The sequence below is a fragment of the Nesoenas mayeri genome (genome assembly GCF_963082525.1).
Source record: "Nesoenas mayeri genome assembly, contig: SCAFFOLD_174, whole genome shotgun sequence".
In the NCBI taxonomy this organism is placed as follows: Eukaryota; Metazoa; Chordata; class Aves; order Columbiformes; family Columbidae; genus Nesoenas; species Nesoenas mayeri.
Genome location: NW_027659985.1, coordinates 648 through 18987, shown reverse-complemented (window position 1 = coordinate 18987; position 18340 = coordinate 648). Strand labels below are relative to the sequence as shown.

The 18340-nt window shown below is 66.0% G+C and overlaps 3 protein-coding genes across 3 annotated transcripts; 2 read left to right on the top strand and 1 right to left on the bottom strand.

Annotated features, from left to right (window-relative positions):
• Nucleotides 1-78: 78 nt before the first annotated feature.
• Nucleotides 79-12470, top strand: TRAPPC14 (trafficking protein particle complex subunit 14; the record flags this gene model as incomplete). The annotated part of the gene is given in 14 exon segments (XM_080364558.1): nt 79-1438; nt 1520-1615; nt 2573-2668; nt 3368-3533; nt 4617-4703; nt 5504-5624; nt 6245-6416; nt 7564-7646; nt 8055-8209; nt 9139-9284; nt 10603-10647; nt 10649-10797; nt 12312-12445; nt 12448-12470. Coding segments are annotated over 14 exon segments (1755 nt in total). The 5' UTR covers nt 79-1156.
• A 1834-nt stretch (nt 12471-14304) lies between these two features.
• Nucleotides 14305-17844, bottom strand: LAMTOR4 (late endosomal/lysosomal adaptor, MAPK and MTOR activator 4). Its single transcript, XM_080364561.1, is given in 6 exon segments — nt 14305-14515; nt 14590-14707; nt 14798-14806; nt 14808-14879; nt 14982-15061; nt 17648-17844. Coding segments are annotated over 5 exon segments (300 nt in total). The 5' UTR covers nt 14985-15061; nt 17648-17844; the 3' UTR covers nt 14305-14417.
• LOC308052487 (procollagen C-endopeptidase enhancer 1-like) lies at nt 15928-17861 on the top strand (the record flags this gene model as incomplete). Its single annotated transcript, XM_080364562.1, is given in 5 exon segments — nt 15928-16025; nt 16625-16647; nt 16650-16732; nt 17603-17762; nt 17765-17861. Coding segments are annotated over 5 exon segments (461 nt in total), but the record flags the coding sequence as incomplete, so codon positions are not given.
• Between the last annotated feature and the right edge of the window lie 479 nt (nt 17862-18340).

The following is an 18340-nucleotide window of genomic DNA, read 5'->3' as shown; positions in this document are numbered from 1 at the left end:
CGCTCGGCGCTTCGCACCACGCCCTGCGTGCCCCCCCCCCCCCCCCCCCCCCCCCAGCGCTTCCGGCGGCGGCGCCGGTTCGGCCGCCGCTCCCGGTCCCGGTTCCTCCCGCTCCCGGTTCCTCCCGGTTCCGCTCCCGCTCCCCGTTCTTCCCGGTTCCGCTCCCGGTCTCGGTCTCTCCCAGTTCTCGCTCCCGGTTCCTCCCGGTCTCGGTTCCTCCCGCTCCCGGTTCCTCCCGATCCCGCTCCCCGTTCCTCCCGGTTCCCGGTCTCGGTTCCTGCGGTTCCCGCTCCCGGTCCCTCCCGCTCCCGGTTCCGCTCCCGGTTCCTCCCGCTTTCCGCTCCCGCTCCCGGTTCCCGGTCTCGGTTCCTCCCGGTTCCTCCCGGTTCCCGCTCCCGGTTCTTCCCTCTCCCGGTTCTCGCTCCCTGTTCCTCCCGGTCCCGGTTCCTCCCACTCCCGGTTCTGCTCCCGGTTCCTTCCCGTTCCCGCTCCCGGTTCCTCCCGAGCCCGGTTCCCGGTCTCGGTTCCTGCGGTTCCCGCTCCCCGTTCCTCCCGGTTCCCGCTCCCGGTTTCTCCCGGTTCCTCCCGGTTCCGCTCCCGGTTCCGCTCCCGGTTCCTCCCGATCCCGCTCCCGGTTCCCGGTCCCTCCCGCTCCCGGTTCCGCTCCCGGTCTCGGTCTCTCCCGGTTCTCGCTCCCGGTTCCCACTCCCGGTTTCTCCCAGTTCCTCCCGCTTTCCGCTCCCGGTTCCCTCTCCCGGTTCCTCTCGGTTCCCGCTCCCGGTTCCCCCCGATCCCTCTCCCGGTCCCGCTCCCGGTTCTTCCCTCTCCCGGTTCCTCCCGGTTCCGCTCAGTCCCGCTCGGTCCCGTTCCCGGTTCCGCTCCCGGTTCCTCCCGGTCCCGCTCAGTCCCGCTCAGTCCCGCTCCCGGTTCCGCTCCCGGTTCCTCCCGGTTCCTCCCGATCCCACTCCCGGTTTCTCCCGGTTCCTCCCGCTTTCCGCTCCCGGTTCCCGGTCTCGGTTCCTCCCGCTTCCGTTCCCGCTCCCGGTTCCGCTCCCGGTTCATCCCGCTCCCTCTCCCGATCCTTCTCCCGGTTCATCCCGCTCCCGGTTCCCTCTCCCGGTTCCTCCCGGTCCCTCCCTCTCCCGTTCCCCCCGCCATGGAGTCCCAATGCGACTACTTCATGTACTTCCCGGCCGTGCCGTTCGCGGCGCGGGAGCTGCTGCGGGGGGAGCCGGGCCGGTACCGGGCGCTGCCCCGCCGCAACCACCTCTACCTGGGCGAGACCGTGCGCTTCCTGCTGGTGCTGCGCTGCCGCTCCGGCGGCTCCGGCGGCTCCGGCGGCCCCGGCGGCTCCAGCGGCCCCGGCGGCCCCGGCGGCTCCAGCGGCCCCGGCGGCCCCTGGGCCCGGTTGGCCGGGGAGCTGTCGGCCCTGGCCAGCGTGGGGCCCGGGGACGCGGCGGCGGGGGAGGCGGAGGAGGAGGAGGAGGAGGAGGAGGAGGCGGAGGAGGAAGCGGAGGGGAGCGGGGCCGGGGGAGCGGAGGAGCCCGGGGCGTTCCGGGAGTGCCGGGCTGTGCTGGCGCACGGAGCGCGGAGCGGCGGCGGAGATGCCAGCGCGGTTAGTGCGGGGGGGGATGGGGATGGGGACAGGGGGATAAGGATGAGGGGACTGGGATGGGGACAAGGGGATGGGGACAAGGGGTTGGGGATAAGGGGATGGGGATGGGGACAGGGGAACTGGGATGGGGACAAGGGGATGGGGGCAGGGGGATGGGGATAAGGATGAGGGGACTGGGACGGGGACAAGGGGATGGGGACAGGGATGAGGGGATGGGGATGGGGACAAGGCGATGGGGACAAAGGGATGGGGACAGGGATGAGGGGATGGGGACATGGGGACAAGGATGAGGGGATGGGGACAGGGGGACTGGGATGGGGACAGCGGGATGGGGATAAGGATGAGGGGACTGGGATGGGGACATGGGGACAGGGACAAGGGGATGGGGACAGGGGGACTGGGATGGGGATGGGGACATGGGAATGGGGACAGGGATGAGGGGAGGGGGATGGGGACAAGGGGATGGGGATGGGGACAGGGGGACATGGACAAGGGGATGGGGACAATGACAGGAGCATGGGGACAGGGGGATGGGGACAAGGACAGGGGGATGGGGAGAAGGGGACTGGGATGGGGACATGGGGACAGGGGGACTGGCATGGGGACAGGGGGATGGGGACATGAGGACATGGACAAGGGGATGGGGACAAGGGGATGGGGATAAGGATGAGGGGACTGGGATGGGGACATGGGGATGGGGACAATGACAGGAGCATGGGGACAGGGACAAGGAGATGGGGACGGGGATGGGGACAGGGGGATGGGGACAAGGATGAGGGGATGGGGACAGGGGGATGGAGATGGGGACAATGACAGGAGCATAGGGACAGGGGGATGGGGACAGGGGGATGGGGATGGGGACAGGGGGACAAGGACAGGGGGATGGGGACAAGGGGCTGGGGACACAGGGCCAAGGCCAAGGGGCCGGCGCCAGCGCCGCTGTCCCCGTGTCCCCAGGTCCCCGTGGAGGATCCCATCGTGTGTCCCGACGAGGTGATCTTCCCGCTCACCGTCACGCTGGACAGGCTGCCCCCCCGCACCCTCAAGGCCAAGGTCAGCGGGGGGGGGGACACACACATCAGGGGGGGGACACCGGGGGGGCTGCCCCCCCGCACCCTTAAGGCCAAGGTCAGCGGGGGGGGACACTGAGGGGGCTGCACCACCGTCAAGGCCAAGGTCGGCGGGGGGGTCAGACCGGGGGGGGGCTGCACCACTGTCAAGGCCAAGGTCAGCGGGGGGGGACACACACCGGGGGGGACACTGGAGGGGACACTGGGTTGGGGGTGGGTCAGACTGGGGGGGACACTGGGGGGGGGTCAGACCAGGGGTTCAGACTGGGGGGGACACCAGGGGGGACACTGGGAGGGGACAGACCAGGGGGGACACTTTAGGGGGGAGACACTGGGGGGGACACCGGGGTCACCTCCAGCGTGTCCCGTGTCCCCAGGTGGTGGTGACACTGGTGGTGACACTGGGGGGGACACCAGGGGGGACCCCAGTGTCACCTCCATTGTCCCCTGTCCCCAGGTGGCGGTGACACCGGGGGGGGACACCGGGGTCACCTCCCATCTCCCATGTCCCCTGTCCCCAGGTGGCGGTGACACCGGGGGGGAACACCAGGGGACACCAGGGGGGACACCGGAGTCACCTCCCATGTCCCCTGTCCCCATTGTCCCCTCCATTGTCCCCAGGTGGTGGTGACACCGGGGGGGACACCAGTGTCACCTCCATTGTCCCCTGCATTGTCCCCAGGTGGTGGTGACGGTGTGGCAGCGCGAGGCGCCGGAGCCGGGAGGGGACGCTGGGGGGGACGCCGGGGGGGTCTCCGGGGGGGTCCCCGGGGGGGTGCTGCGGCTGCTGCAGGCGCGCGCCCCGGCCAGCGTGTTCCGCACCCAGCACGGCGGCTTCAAGGCGCAGGGTGAGGGCGGCTCCGCGGCCCCTCCGTGTCCCCTCCGTGTCCCCTCTGTGTCACCTCCGTGTCCCCTCCATGTCACCTCCATGTCCCTTGACCACCCATGTTCCCACCTGTGTCCCCTCCGCATCCCCTCTGTTATCTCCAGTGTCACCTCTGTGTCCCCTCCCATGTCCATTCCCATGTCCCCTCCTGTGCCCCCTCTGTGTCACCTCCCCTGTCCCCTGACCACCCATGTTCTCACCCATGTCCCCTCCATGTCCCCTCCCATGTCCCCTCCATGTCACCTCCCGTGTCCTCTGACCACCCGTGTCCCCTCCGTGTCCCCTCCGTGTCCCCTCCGCATCACCTCCGCATCACCTCAGTGTCCCCTCCAGTGTCCCCTCCAGTGTCCCCTCCATGTCCCCTCCAGTGTCACCTCCCATGTCCCCTGACCACCCGTGTTCTCACCCGTGTCCCCTCTGTGTCCCCTCCCGTGTCACCTCCCGTGTCCCCTGATGACCCCTGTTCCCACCTGTGTCACCTCCCATGTCACCTCCCATGTCACTTCCATCTCCCCTCCGTGTCCCCTGATGACCCCTGTTCCCACCCGTGTTCCCACCTGTGTCACCTCCCATGTCACCTCCCATGTCACTTCCATCTCCCCTCCGTGTCCCCTCCGTGTCCCCTGACCACCCATGTTCCCACCTGTGTCCCCTCTGTGTCACCTCTGGTGTCACCTCCCATGTCCCCACCCGTGTCCCCTCTGGTATCCCTGACACCCGTGTCCCCTGACCACCCGTGTCCCCTCCAGTGTCCCCCAATGTCCCCCAATGTCCCCATGTCCCCCATGTCCCTGACGACCCCGATGTCCCCGTGTCCCCATGTCCCCCATGTCCCTGATGACCCCGATGTCCCCGTATCCCCCGATGTCCCCATGTCCCCCAATGTCCCCAATGTCCCTGATGACCCCGATGTCCCCATGTCCCTGATGACCCCAATGTCCCTGTGTCCCCCAATGTCCCTATGTCCCCCAATGTCCTTGATGTCCCCATGTCCCCCAATGTCCCCGATGACCCCGATGTCCCCAATGTCCCCATGTCCCCGCAGTGAGCTCCCTGCTGACGGTCCTGCCCCCCCCCGTGGTTCGGTGCCGCCAGCTCAGCGTGTCTGGCAAATACCTGACGGTGCTTAAAGGTGAGGGGACGGGGACATGGGACATGGGGACAGGGACATGGGGACAGGGGGATATGGGGACAGGGGACATGGGGACAGGGGACATGGGGACAGGGGACATGGGGACAGTGTGGGGACATGGGGACAGGGAGACATAGGAATATGGGGATATGGGGACAGGGGGACATGGGGACAGGGGGATATGGGGATATGGGGACATGGGAAGGGGATGGGGACATGGGGACAGCATGGGGACATGGGAATGGGAGGGGGACAGTGTGGGGACATGGGAATGTTCCTATATCCTATATCCAACCCTATATCCTCATATATCCCATGTCTCCTGTCCCCATGTCCCCTGTCCCCACCGGTGTCCCCATGTCCCATGTCCCCATGTCCCTGCTGGTGTCCCCATGTCCCCATGTCCCCGTCCCCATGTCCCCGTCCCCATGTCCCCGTCCCCATGTCCCCATGTCCCCCTGTCCCCGTCCCCCTGTCCCCATCCCCATGTCCCCGTCCCCATGTCCCCGTCCCCATGTCCCCGTCCCCATGTCCCCATGTCCCCCTGTCCCCGTCCCCCTGTCCCCGTCCCCCTGTCCCCATCCCCATGTCCCCGTCCCCATGTCCCCGTCCCCATGTCCCCATGTCCCCCTGTCCCCGTCCCCCTGTCCCCGTCCCCCTGTCCCCGTCCCCATGTCCCCGTCCCCATGTCCCTGTCCCCGTGTCCCCGTCCTCGTGTCCCCGTCCCGGTGTCCCCGTCCCCGTGTCCCCGTGTCCCCGTCCCCGTGTCCCCGTGTCCCCGTCGCGGTGTCCCCGTGCAGTGCTGAACGGGTGGTCTCAGGAGGAGATCTCCCTGTGGGACGTGCGCATCCTGCCCAACTTCAACGCCAGTTACCTGCCCGTCATGCCCGACGGCTCCGTGCTGCTGGTCGACGACGTCTGGTGAGCGCGGGACACGGGGACATGGGGACAGTCCCCGGGACCCCCAGGGTGACAATGGGACAGTCCACGAGACCCCCAGGGTGACAATGGGACAGTGCCCGGGGACCCCAGGGTGACAATGGGACAGTCCATGGGGTGACAATAGGACAGGCCCTGGGGTCCCCAGGGTGACAATGGGACAGTCCATGGGGTGACAAGGGGACAGGCCCCGGGACCCCAGGGTGACAATGGGACAGTCCACGGGACCCCCAGGGTGACAATGGGACAGGCCCCAGAGTGACAAGGGGACAGTCCATGGGGTGACAGGGGGGACACTGAGGGTCTCTATGTCCCCCCGTGTCCCCCCGTGTCCCCCCGTGTCCCCCCGTGTCCCCATGTCCCCCCATGTCCCCATGTGTCCCCATATCCCTGTGTCCCCCCATGTGTCCCCATGTCCCCCATGTCCCTCCGTGTCCCCATGTCTCCCCATGTCCCCATGTGTCCCCATATCCCCGTGTCCCCCCACGTATCCCCATGTCCCCCCACGTCCCCCCATGTCCCCCTGTGTCCTCATGTCCCCCCCCCGTGTCCCCATGTCCCCATGTCCCCCCATGACCCCCCATGTCCCCGTGTCCCCACAGCCACCACTCCGGGGAGGTCCCGGTGGGCGCGTTCTGCCGCGTGGCCGGTGCTGGATCCGGATCCGGATCGGGATCCAGTTCCGGGGGTCCCTGCGCCCTGAGCGCCCTGGAGGAGCAAAACTTCCTGTTCCAGCTGCAGGCGCCGGAGAGACCCCCCGAGGATGGGAGAGAGGTGGGGGGGGGGATATGGGGGGACACGGGGACACGGGGGGACAGGGGGACATGGGATATGGCGATGGGGGGACAGGGGACATGGGGTCATGGGGATATGGGACATGGGGATATGGGGACGTGGGGGGATATGGGGACATGGGGATATGGGGGGACAGGGGGATATGGGATATGGGGACATAGGGGTATGGGACATGGGAATATGGGGACAGGAGGACATGGGACATGGCACATGGGGACATGGGGGACAGGGGACATGGTGGTGTGGGGACATGGGGACAAGGGACAGGGGGACAGGGGGATATGGGGATATGGGGACATGGAGGACAGGGGGACATGAGATATGGGGGTATGGGACATGGGAATATGGGGATGGGGGGACATAGGGTTATGGGGACATGGGACAGGGGGATATGGGACATGGGGACAGGGGGCATGGGGACAGGGGAACAGGGGGACATGGGGATATGGGGACATGGGGATATGGGGACAGGGGACATGGGGACAAAGGGATATGGGACATGGGGACAAAGGGATATGGGACATGGAGACAGGGGGATATGGGATATGAGGACATGGGACATGGCACATGGGTATATGGGGGGACATGGGACATGGGGACATGGGGACATGGGGACAAAAGGATATGGGACATGGGGACAGGGGGATATGGGGACATGGGGATATGGGGACGTGGCAATATGGGGACAGGGGGACATGGGATATGGGGATGTGGGGACAAGGGGATATAGGACATGGGGACATGGGAACATGGGGATATGGGGACAAGGGACAGGGGGATATGGGACATGGGGGGACATAGGGATATGGGGACATGGGACAGGGAGACATGGGGGGACATGGGGGATTGGGGGGACATGGGACAACTGGGGGACATGGGGGGGACATAGGGCTCAGGGGACAATTGGGGGACATCAGGATGAGGGGACAGTGGGTCAGCAATGTCCCCATGTCCCCCCATGTCTCCATATCCCCCTGTCCCCATGTCCCCCCTGTCCCCATGTCCCATATCCCCCTGTCCCCATGTCCCCTGTCCCCTGTCCCCCATGTCCCCCATGTCCCCATGTCCCATGTCCCATGTCCCCTGTCCCCATGTCCCCTCCCGTCCGCGTGTCCCGCTGTCCCAGGGGCTGGAGGTGCCGCTGGTGGCCGTGCTGCGCTGGTCCACGCCCAAGCTGCCCTTCACCAGCTGCATCTACACACACTACCGGTGAGACCTTCCCCCTGTCCCCATGTCCCCGTGTCCCCATGTCTCCCTGTCCCCGTGTCCCCATGTGTCCCCGTGTCCCCAATGTCCCTGTGTCCCCATGTCCCCGTGTCCCTGTGTCCTCATGTCCCCAATGTCCCCATGTGTCCGCATGTCCCCAATGTCCCCATCGCCCCCATTGCCCCCATCGTCCCCAATACCCCCATCGTCCCCATCGTCCCCATCACCCCCATCACCCCCAATGCCCCCAATGTCCCCAATGTCCCCAATGTCCCCAATGTCCCCAATGTCCCCATTGTCCCCAATGTCCCCATCACCCCCATTGCCCCCATCACCCCCATTGCCCCCAATGCCCCCATCACCCCATTGCCCCCATTGCCCCCATCACCCCCAATGTCCCCGTGTCCCCAGGCTGCCGAGCATCCGTCTGGAGCGGCCGCGGTTCGTGATGACGGCCGCCTGCGAGTCCCCGGTGCGCGCGCGCCAGCGCTTCACCGTCACCTACACGCTGCTCAACGACCTGCAGGACTTCCTGGCCGTGCGCCTCGTCTGGACGCCCGAGGCCGGTGGGGACATTGGGGGCGATGGGGGTGATGGGGGTGATGGGGACATTGGGGGCAATGGGGATATTGGGGGTGATGGGGACATTGGGGGCAATGGGGAGATTGGGGACATTGGGGGTAATGGGGACCTTGGGGGCAATGGGGACATTGGAGATGTTGGGGGCAATGTGGGCGTTGGGGGCAATGGAGACATTGAGGACGCTGGGGGCAATGGGGACATTGGGGGCAATGGGGACATTGGGGGCGATGGGGATAATGGGGACATTGGGGATGTTGGGGGCAATGGGGATGATGGGGACATTGGGGACAGTGGGGGCATTGGGGACATTGGGGGACAATGGGGACGTTGCGGGTGATGGGGACGTTGGGGGCGATGGGGACAATGGGGACATTGGGGGTAATGGGGACATTGGGGATGATGGGAGCAATGGGGATGTTGGGGGCAATGGGGACATTTGGGGGCAATTGGGACATTGGGGGACCATGGGGGCAATGGGGACATTGGGGACGTTGGGGGCGATGGGGACATTGGGGATGATGGGGGCAATGGGGACAATGGGGGCATTGGGGGCAGTGGGGGCATTGGGGGTAATAGGAGCAATCGGGACACTGGGGTCAATGGGGACAATGGGGGCAATGGGGACGTTGGGGGCAATGGGGACATTGGGGGCAATGGGGACGATGGGGATGATGGGGACAATGGGATGGGGACAGGGGTGTCTGATGGGGACAGGGGACCCTGGGACGGGGATAAGGAACCCTGGGATGGACACAGGGACCCTGGGATGGGGACAGGGGTGTCCGATGGGGATGGGGGTGTCAAATGGGGACAGGGACCCTGGGGCAGGGCCAGGGGTGTCTGGATGGACACAGGGGACCCGGGGGTGTCCGCTGGGGACGGGGTGTCGGATGGGTCCAGCGCCGTGTCGCAGGCAGGGGCGCCGGGGGCCGCGCGGCGCAGGCGGCGCTGGACGCCGTCGTTTGCCACACGCCGCTCACCAACCTGGGCTACTCGCGCAAGGGCAGCGCCCGCACCATCCGCGTGGCCTTCCAGGCCCTGCGCGCCGGGCTCTTCGAGGTCAGACCCCCATGTCCCCCCCCGTGTCCCCTCCGGTGTCCCCCCCAGTGTCCCCATGTCCCCCCCGGTGTCCCCATGGCACCCCTGGTGTCCCCATGGCCCCTCTGTGTGTCCCCCCTGGTCTCATGGTGTCCCTGGTGTCTCCACCACCCCTCTGTGTACCCCTCCGGTGTCCCCCCTGGTGTCCCCCCCATGTCCCCTCTGTGTCCCCCCCAGTGTCCCCTCAGTGTCCCCCCATGTCCCCCTGGTGTCCCCACGGCCCCTCTGTGTGTCCCCCCTGGTCTCACGGTGTCCCAATGTCCCCCCCGGTGTCCCCTCTGTGTCCCCCTCAGTGTCCCCCCATGTCCCCTCGGTGTCCCCTGGTGTCCCCCCATGTCCCCCCTGGTGTCCCCATGGCCCCTCTGTGTGTCCCCCCTGGTCTCACGGTGTCCCTGATGTCTCCACCACCCCTCTGTGTCCCCCCCCATGTCCCCCCAGTGTCCCCTGGTGTCCCCCCATGTCCCCCCAGTGTCCCCATGTGCCCCCTGGTGTCCCCATGGCCCCTCTGTGTGTCCCCCCTGGTCTCACGGTGTCCCTGATGTCTCCACCACCCCTCTGTGTCCCCCCCCCATGTCCCCCCAGTGTCCCCTGGTGTCCCCCCATGTCCCCCCAGTGTCCCCATGTCCCCCCTGGTGTCCCCATGGCCCCTCTGTGTGTCCCCCCTGGTCTCACGGTGTCACCATCCGCGTGGCCTTCCAGGCCCTGCGCGCCGGGCTCTTCGAGGTCAGACCCCCATGTCCCCCCCCAGTGTCCCCCCCATGTCCCCCACGGTGTCCCCTGTGTCCCTGGTGTCCCCCCATGTCCCCCTTGGTGTCCCCATGGCCCCCCTGGTGTCCCCACGGCCCCTCTGTGTGTCCCCCTTGGTCTCATGGTGTCCCTGGTGTCCCCACCACCTCTCTGTGTGTCCCCCCCATGTCCCCTCTGTGTCCTCCCCAGTGTCCCCCCATGTCCCCCTTGGTGTCCCCATGGCCCCTCTGTGTGTCCCCCCCAGTCTCACGGTGTCCCCCCAGTCTCACAGTGTCCCTGGTGTCCCCCACGGCCCCTCTATGTGTCCCCCCAGGTCTCATGGTGTCCCTGATGTCCCCACCACCCCTCTGTGTGTCCCCTGGTGTCCCCATCGCCCCCATCGCCCCCAATGTCCCCATCGCCCCCATCGCCCCCAATGTCCCAAATGTCCCCATCACCCCCAATGTCCCCATCGCCCCCAGTGCCCCCATCACCCCCAATGTCCCCATCACCCCCAATGCCCCCATCACCCCCATTGTCCCCGTGTCCGCAGCTGTCCCAGCACATGAAGCTGAAGCTGCAGTTCACGGCCAGCGTGGGGGGGGGGTCCCGGGGAGCCCCGCGCGCTGTCGCGCCGCAGCAGCCCCGGCAGCCCGGCCGTGCGGGAGCTGGTGGAGCGGCACCAGGCCGGGCTGGGCCGCTCCCAGTCCTTCTCGCACCAGCAGCCCAACCGCGGACACCTCATGAGGTACCGGGGACATGGGGATGATGGGGACATCGGGGACTATGGGGGTGGTGGGGACAATGGGAACAATGGGGATGGTGGGGACAATGGGGATGGTGGGGACATGGGGATGGTGGAGATGATGGGGACAATGGGGATAATGGGGGTGATGGGGACATGGGGATGGTGGGGACAATGGGGGTGATGGGGACATGGGGATGGTGGGGACAATGGGGGTGATGGGGATGGATGGTGGGGACAATGGAGGTGATGGGGATAATGGGGACAATGGGGTTGATGGGGACAATGGGGTCAATGGGGATAATGGGGATGGTGGGGGTGATGGGGTTGATGGGGACAATGGGGATGGTGGGGACAATGGGGGTGATGGGGATAATGGGGATGGTGGGGACAATGGGGGTGATCAGTACAATGGGGACAATGGGGACAATGGGGTCAATGAGGATGATGGGGACGATGGGGTCAATGGGGACAATGGGGGTGGTGGGGGAGAATGGGGGTGGTGGGGACAATGGGGATGATGGGGACAGTGGGGACATGGGGAGGGTGGGGACAATGGGCGTGATGGGGATGATGGGGTTGATGGGGTCATGGGGATGATGGGGACAATGGGGATAATGGGGATGATAGGGACAATGGGGATGGTGGGGACATGTGAACAATGGGAACAATGGGGATAATGGGGACATGGGGATGGTGGGGGTGATGGGGACAATGGGGATAATGGGATGATGGGGACATGGGGATGGTGGGGACAATGGGGATGATGGGGACAATGGGGATGATGGGGACAATGGGGACATGGGGATAATGGGGATGATGGGGGGGGACAATGGGGATGGTGGGGACATGTGAACAATGGGAACAATGGGGATAATGGGGACATGGGGATGGTGGGGGGTGATGGAGACAATGGGGATAATGGGGGTGATGGGGACATGGGGATGGTGGGGATGATGGGGACAATGGGGATGATGGGGACAATGGGGATGATGGGGACAATGGGGACATGGGGATAATGGGGATGATGGGGACAATGGGGACATGGGGATGATGGGGATAATGGGGATGATGGGAGTGGTGGGGATGATGGGGACAATGGGGGTGATGGGGATGATGGGGGTGATTGGATGATTGGGACAATGGGGATGGTGGAGATGATGGGGACAATGGGATGATGGGGACATGGGGATGATGGGGTCATGGGGATGATGGGGATAATGGGGACATGGGAACATGGAGATGATGGGGACAATGGGATGATGGGGACATGGGGATGATGGGGTCATGGGGATGATGGGGATAATGGGGACATGGGAACATGGAGATGATGGGGACAATGGGATGATGGGGACATGGGTCAATGGGGATAATGGGGGTGATGGGGACATGGGGATGGTGGGGACATGTGAATAATAGGAACAATGGGGATGATGGGGACAATGGGGGTGATGGGGACACCTCGGGGTGACCAGGGCTGACCCGGGGTGACCGTCCCCATCCCCTGCCCCCTGCAGGTCGGGCAGCGTGATGGAGCGGCGCGCCATCACCCCCCCGGTGGGGTCCCCCGTGGGGCGGCCGCTGCACCCCCCGCCCCCTCCCGACCGCGCCGTGCTGGCGCTGGACAAGATCGCCAAGCGCGAGTGCAAGGTGCTGTGGTGGAGCCCGTCAAGTGACATTGGGGGCAATGGGGACATTGGGGGCAATGGGGGCAACGGGGACATTGGGGACAACGGGGACATTGGGGACATCGGGGGCAATGGGGACATTGGGACATTGGGGGCAATGGGGACATTGGGGGCAATGGGGACAATGGGGACATCGGGGGCATTGGGGACAATGGGGACAATGGGGGGGACAATGGAGACGGGGGGACCCACGGCCGCACTGGGGAGGCAATGGGATGGGGGTGGGGACACAGGGCTGTCCCCAAAGTGGGGGGACATGGGGGTTGTCCCCAAGTGGGGGGACATGGGGAACATGGGGGACATGGGACTGTCCCCAACATGGGGGGCATGGGGACTGTGCCCAAAGTGGGGGGACAAGGGTCTGTCGCCAAAGTGGGGGGACATGGGGGCCAATGGGGACTGTCCCCAAAGTGGGGGGACATGGGGGCCAATGGGGACTGTCCCCAAAGTGGGAGGACATGGGGCTGTGCCCAAAGTGGGGACACATTGGGGACACATGGGACTGTCCCCAAAGTGGGGGGACAAGGGTCTGTCGCCAAAGTGGGGTGGACATGGGGACTGTGCCCAAAGTGGGGGGACATGGGGACTGTCCCCAAAGTGGGGACATGGGGGACATGGACTGTCCCCAAACTGGGGGGACATGGGGGCCAATGGGGACTGTGCCCAAACTGGGGGGACATGGGGTTGTCCCCAAAGTGGGGGGACATGGGGGCCAATGGGGACTGTCCCCAAAGTGGGGGGACAAGGGTCTGTCACCAAAGTGGGGGGGACATGGGGGCCAATGGGGACTGTGCCCAAAGTGGGGACATGGGGGCCAATGGGACTGTCCCCAAAGTGGGGACATGGGGGCCAATGGGGACTGTGCCCAAACTGGGGGGACAATGGGGGCCAATGGGGACTGTCCCCAAAGCGGGGGGACTATGGGGACTGTCCCCAAAGTGGGGGGGACATGGGGGCCAATGGGGACTGTCCCCAAAGTGGGGGGACATGGGACTGTCCTCAGCCTGGGGGGGACATGGGGACGTCCCAGGTGTCACCTCTGCCCCCCAACCTCCGTATTTATTTGTGTCCCCCCCATATTTATTTATCCCCCCTGTATTTATTTGTCCCCCCCCGTATTTATTTGTCCCGGCGCCGTGCCGTCTGTCTGTCTGTGCCAATAAAGCACCGGGCTGGGGACACCCCTGTCACTTTGGGGACACGGGGGGACATGGGGTGATGTGAGGGGACATGGGGGGACATGGGGATGGGGGGGGACGGGGGTGAATTAGGGACCCAAGATGTCATTTATGGGGGGACACCAGGATGTCATTTATTGGGGTGACACGAAGGTGCCATTTATTGAGGGGACCCCTGGGTGTCATTTATTGGAGACCCCAGGACAGTAATTGGGGACCCCTGGGTGTCATTTATTGGGACCCCATGACATTAATTGGGGGAACACCAGGACACTAATTGGGGTTCCCTGGGTGTCATTTATGGGGGACACCGGGACATTAATTGAGGACCCCTGGGTGTCATTTATTGGGACGCCAGGTTGTCATTAATTGGGGTGACACCAGGACACTTATTGGGGACCCCAGGATGTCATTTATTAGGGTGACACCAGGACATTAATTGGGGACCCCAGGACACTAATTGGGGACCCCGGGACATTTATTGGGGGGACACAAAGACACTTATTGGGGACACCAGGATGTCATTTATTAGGGTGACACAGGACATTAATTGGGACCCCAAGACACTAACTGGGGGACCCCTGGGTGTCATTTATGGGGGACCCCAGGGACGTCATTTATTGGGGACACCAAGACATTTATCAGGGGGGACACCAAGACATTTATTGTGGGGACCCCCGGGTGTCATTTTGGGGTCCCCCCGGGGTGTCATTTGGGTCCCTCTGGGTGTCATTTGGGGTCCCCCCCCCGCCGATCCTCACACATTCACGGGCTCGGGGCTCCGGTTCTGCCGCTTGACCACGAACAATTTCTGCCCAGAGACCGTGACGAGCAGCGAGTGTTCCCCGAAAACCACTGCGGGGACATTGCGGGGGTCACCCCGGTTGGGGTCCCGGTTTGGGGGGGGGTCCGGAACCGGCGGGACTCACCCGAGAGCCGCTTGAACGGCGGTTCGAGCCCCCGGTGCAGCCGCAGCCCGCAGGCCGTGCCCACCAGCTCGGACAGCACGGCGGCGGAGCGCTCGTCGTTCTCCAGCTCCCCGGAGGACTGAGGGGGGGGAACGGCGGGACAACGTGAGGGGACAACGGGGACGAGACCACTCCCCACCCCTGGGGGGTGTCCACATCCGGGTCTCACCGCCAACACGGGCGCCGTCGCTGATCACCAGGTAACCCAGTTGGTCCGGGATCCGCTCCAGCCCCTGGGTCAGCGCTGTGGTCTGGGGGGGGAGCCGGTAAACCGCCGTTGGCTCCGGTTTGCGCCCCCCTCACCCGCCCCGGTTTACCAGTTCCCCCCCCCCGCCCCGCCCCGGTGCGCTCACCATGGTGCCGCTCGCTCACGTGAGCTCCTGACCACGCCTCCCGTTGCCGTGGTGACGGTGCTCAGGTGACCTGGCCACGCCTACGGTTACCATGGTGAGGTGGCCACGCCCCCTCCCCGGGCACCACAGCGCCGCTCGCACACGTGACCTCCCGTCCACGCCCCCTCCCGGTTACCATGGTGCCGCTCGCACACGTGACCTCCCCTCCGCGCCCCCTCCCTGTTACCATGGTGCCGCTCGCACACGTGACCTCCCGTCCGCGCCCCCTCCCGGTTACCATGGTGCCGCTCGCCCCCCCCCCCCCCCCCCCCAGCGCCCCCATTGGCGCAGGTTTCCGACCAATGAGGAGCCGTCTGGGGAAGCACGTGATGGAAGGGCCGTCCCACCCGACACGACCGGGTGGAAAACACATTAAAATTAATTAATTAAGCGAATCCCACCCCTCCATTTACAGGCATCGCCTAATTAAAAGGGGGAGCTCGCTAATTAGGGAGGAATCGCTCATTACAAGCCGCGCCCGCATCCCCCCTCGACCCCCCCGCCTGTTCAAAGTGGTTCAGGCTGCGCTGCCCCTCACGTGGGCGCCGCGGCCGCGCCCCCTTAGTGACGTCACCGCCCCGCCCCGTCCAGCTTGGCAGCTGGAAGCCACGCCCCCACAAGACCACGCCTCCTTTACCCCCCAGCGGGGGCGTGGCTTAGGAATACCCCGCCTATTCCCTAATAGGGCAAATCACGGGGGCGCGGCCTCACTAAGCCACGCCCCCTGCCTTTAGCCACGCCCCTCCCATAGCCTTGCCCCTGGCGGGGGGGCGTGGCCACCTCGCAGCGCAGCGCTTGGCGTGGCTTAGCGAACCCCCGCCCTTTGTGGGCGTGTCGCGGCGCTAACCCCGCCCCTCCGAACCCCCCCCCCCCCCAATCGGGATCGGACCCCCCCGGTTCGGTCGCCATGAACCCGCCGGTCCCGGCGCTGCCGCTGCTGCTGCTGCTGGGCCTGGGGCCCCCCCCGGTCCCCGCACCCACCCCGGCACCCCGCAATGGCTCCAGGTACCGCCCCCCGGACGGGACCCCCCCGGAACCCCCCCCAGAACCCCCTTAATTTCCGGGACCCCCCCCCCCCCTAGAACCCCCTTAATTCCCGGACCCCCCCTAGAACCCCCTTAATTCCGAGACCCCCCCCCAGAACCCCTTAATTCCCGGACCCCCCCCGGAACCCCCTTAATTCCCGGGACCCCCCCAGAACCCCCTTAATTCTCGGACTCCCCCCAGAAACCCCTTAATTCCCGGAAACCCCCCCAGGACCCCCCTATAAACCCCCCCCCCCCCCCCCCCCCGAAGACCCCCCCTATAAACCCCCTCTCCCCCCCCAAGACCCCCCTATAAACCCCCCCCCCCCCCCTCCCCCCCCAACCCCAGATTGAGACCCCCAGGACTGGGACCCCCATCCTGGGACCCCCCCCCTCCCAGACCGGGACCCCCCCCAAGACCCCCCTATAAACCCCCTTCCCTCCCCCTCCCCAGCTTGAGACCCCCGGTACTGGGACCCCCCCCCTACCCCATCCAATCCGTGTCCCCCCAAACTCTCGGGACCCCCCATTTAGACCCCCCCCATATTGTCACACCCCCCCCCCCAACTTTGTCCCCAGGCCCGTGTTCCCATGTGGGGGCAACTCCGGGGGGACTCGGGCTACGTGGCCAGCGAGGGGTTTCCCCACCCGTACCCCCCCCACAGCAACTGCACATGGACCATCACGGTACGGACCCCCCCCCAAAACCCCCCTTACACCCCCAAACCCCCCCTGGGCATCCTGACTCCCCCCCTTTGAACCCAACATCCCCCCCCGAACCCCAATATCCCCCAACCCCAACATCCCCCCCCCCAGCAACTTCACATGGACCATTCCGGTCCTGACACCTCCAAACCCCCAGGGGCGCCCCAACCCCCCAAGGGGGGACACCCCAAAATCCTGGGGACACCCTGATTGATGTCAAACCCCCCCCCCCCCCACCAGGGGGGACACCCCAAAATCCTGGGGACACCCTGATTGATGTGACATTGTCCTCCAATTTCCCCATGTCCCCCGGGGGGGGGGGGTGGTGACCCCCAATGTCCCCCAATGTCCCCATGTCCCTGGGAGGGGGGGGGTGACCCCAATGTCCTCCCAATGTCCCCATGTCCCCCGGGGGGGGGGGTGGTGACCCCAATGTCCCCATGTCCCCCGGGGGGAGGTTGGTTACCCCAATGTCCCCCCAATGTCCCCATGTCCCCGGGGGGGGGGGGGGTGGTGACCCCAATGTCCCCATGTCCCCCGGGGGAGGTTGGTTACCCCAATGTCCCCCAATGTCCCCATGTCCCCCGGGGGGGGGGGGGTGGTGACCCCAATGTCCCCATGTCCCCCGGGGGGGGGTGGTGACCCCAATGTCCCCCAATGTCCCCATGTCCCCCGGGGGGGGGGGGGTGGTGACCCCAATGTCCCCCATGTCCCCCAGTCACCCATGGTGGGGGGGGCACTGCTGCCCCCTGCTGGAGCAAGTGAGGCAGCTTTTGACCCCGATGTCCCCACGTCCCCGAGGGGACACGGGTGACACCGCTGCCCCCCCCCCACCCCACGCTGCCCCCCCAGGTCCCCGAGGGTCAAGTGGCCACGCTGTGGTTCCGAGTCTTTGACCTGGAACCCGACGCCCGTTGCCGGTTCGATTCGGTCTCGGTGTTCGCGGGACTCGAACCCGCGGCCCCGCTGCTCGGCCGCTTCTGCGGCACGTTCCGGCCGGGCCCCCTGCGCGCGCGGGGAACGCTCTGCGCCTGCGCATGGAGAGCGACGGAGCCGCCGGGGGGCGGGGCTTCTTGGGTTGGTTCAGCGGAGGCCGCCCCCGCACACAGGGGTGAGGGGATAGGGACACCCCCCCCCCCCCGCCCTGAGCTCAAATGGACCCGTCCAAACACCCATGGAACCCACTGAACCCCCCCCAGACACACGTGGACCTGTCCAGACCCCCTGAACCCCCATGGACCCCCCCCTAAATCCCCATGGAACCCCCCCAAACCCACATGGACCAATCCGAACCCCATTGAACCCCATGGACCCAATGAACCCCCCAACCCCAATGGACCCCAGTGAACCCCATGGACCCCCCAAATCCACTGAACCCCCAAAACCCCTGAACCCCCATGGAACCCACTGACCCCCCCCTAGACCACATGGACCCATCCAAACCCCCCCATTGAACCCCATGGACCCCCAAACCCCTGACCCCACATGGACCCCAATGAACCCCCAAATCCCCTGAACCCACATGGACCCGACCCCCCCCCCCAAATTCACATGGAACCCAATGAACCCCATGGATCCCCCCAAACCCGT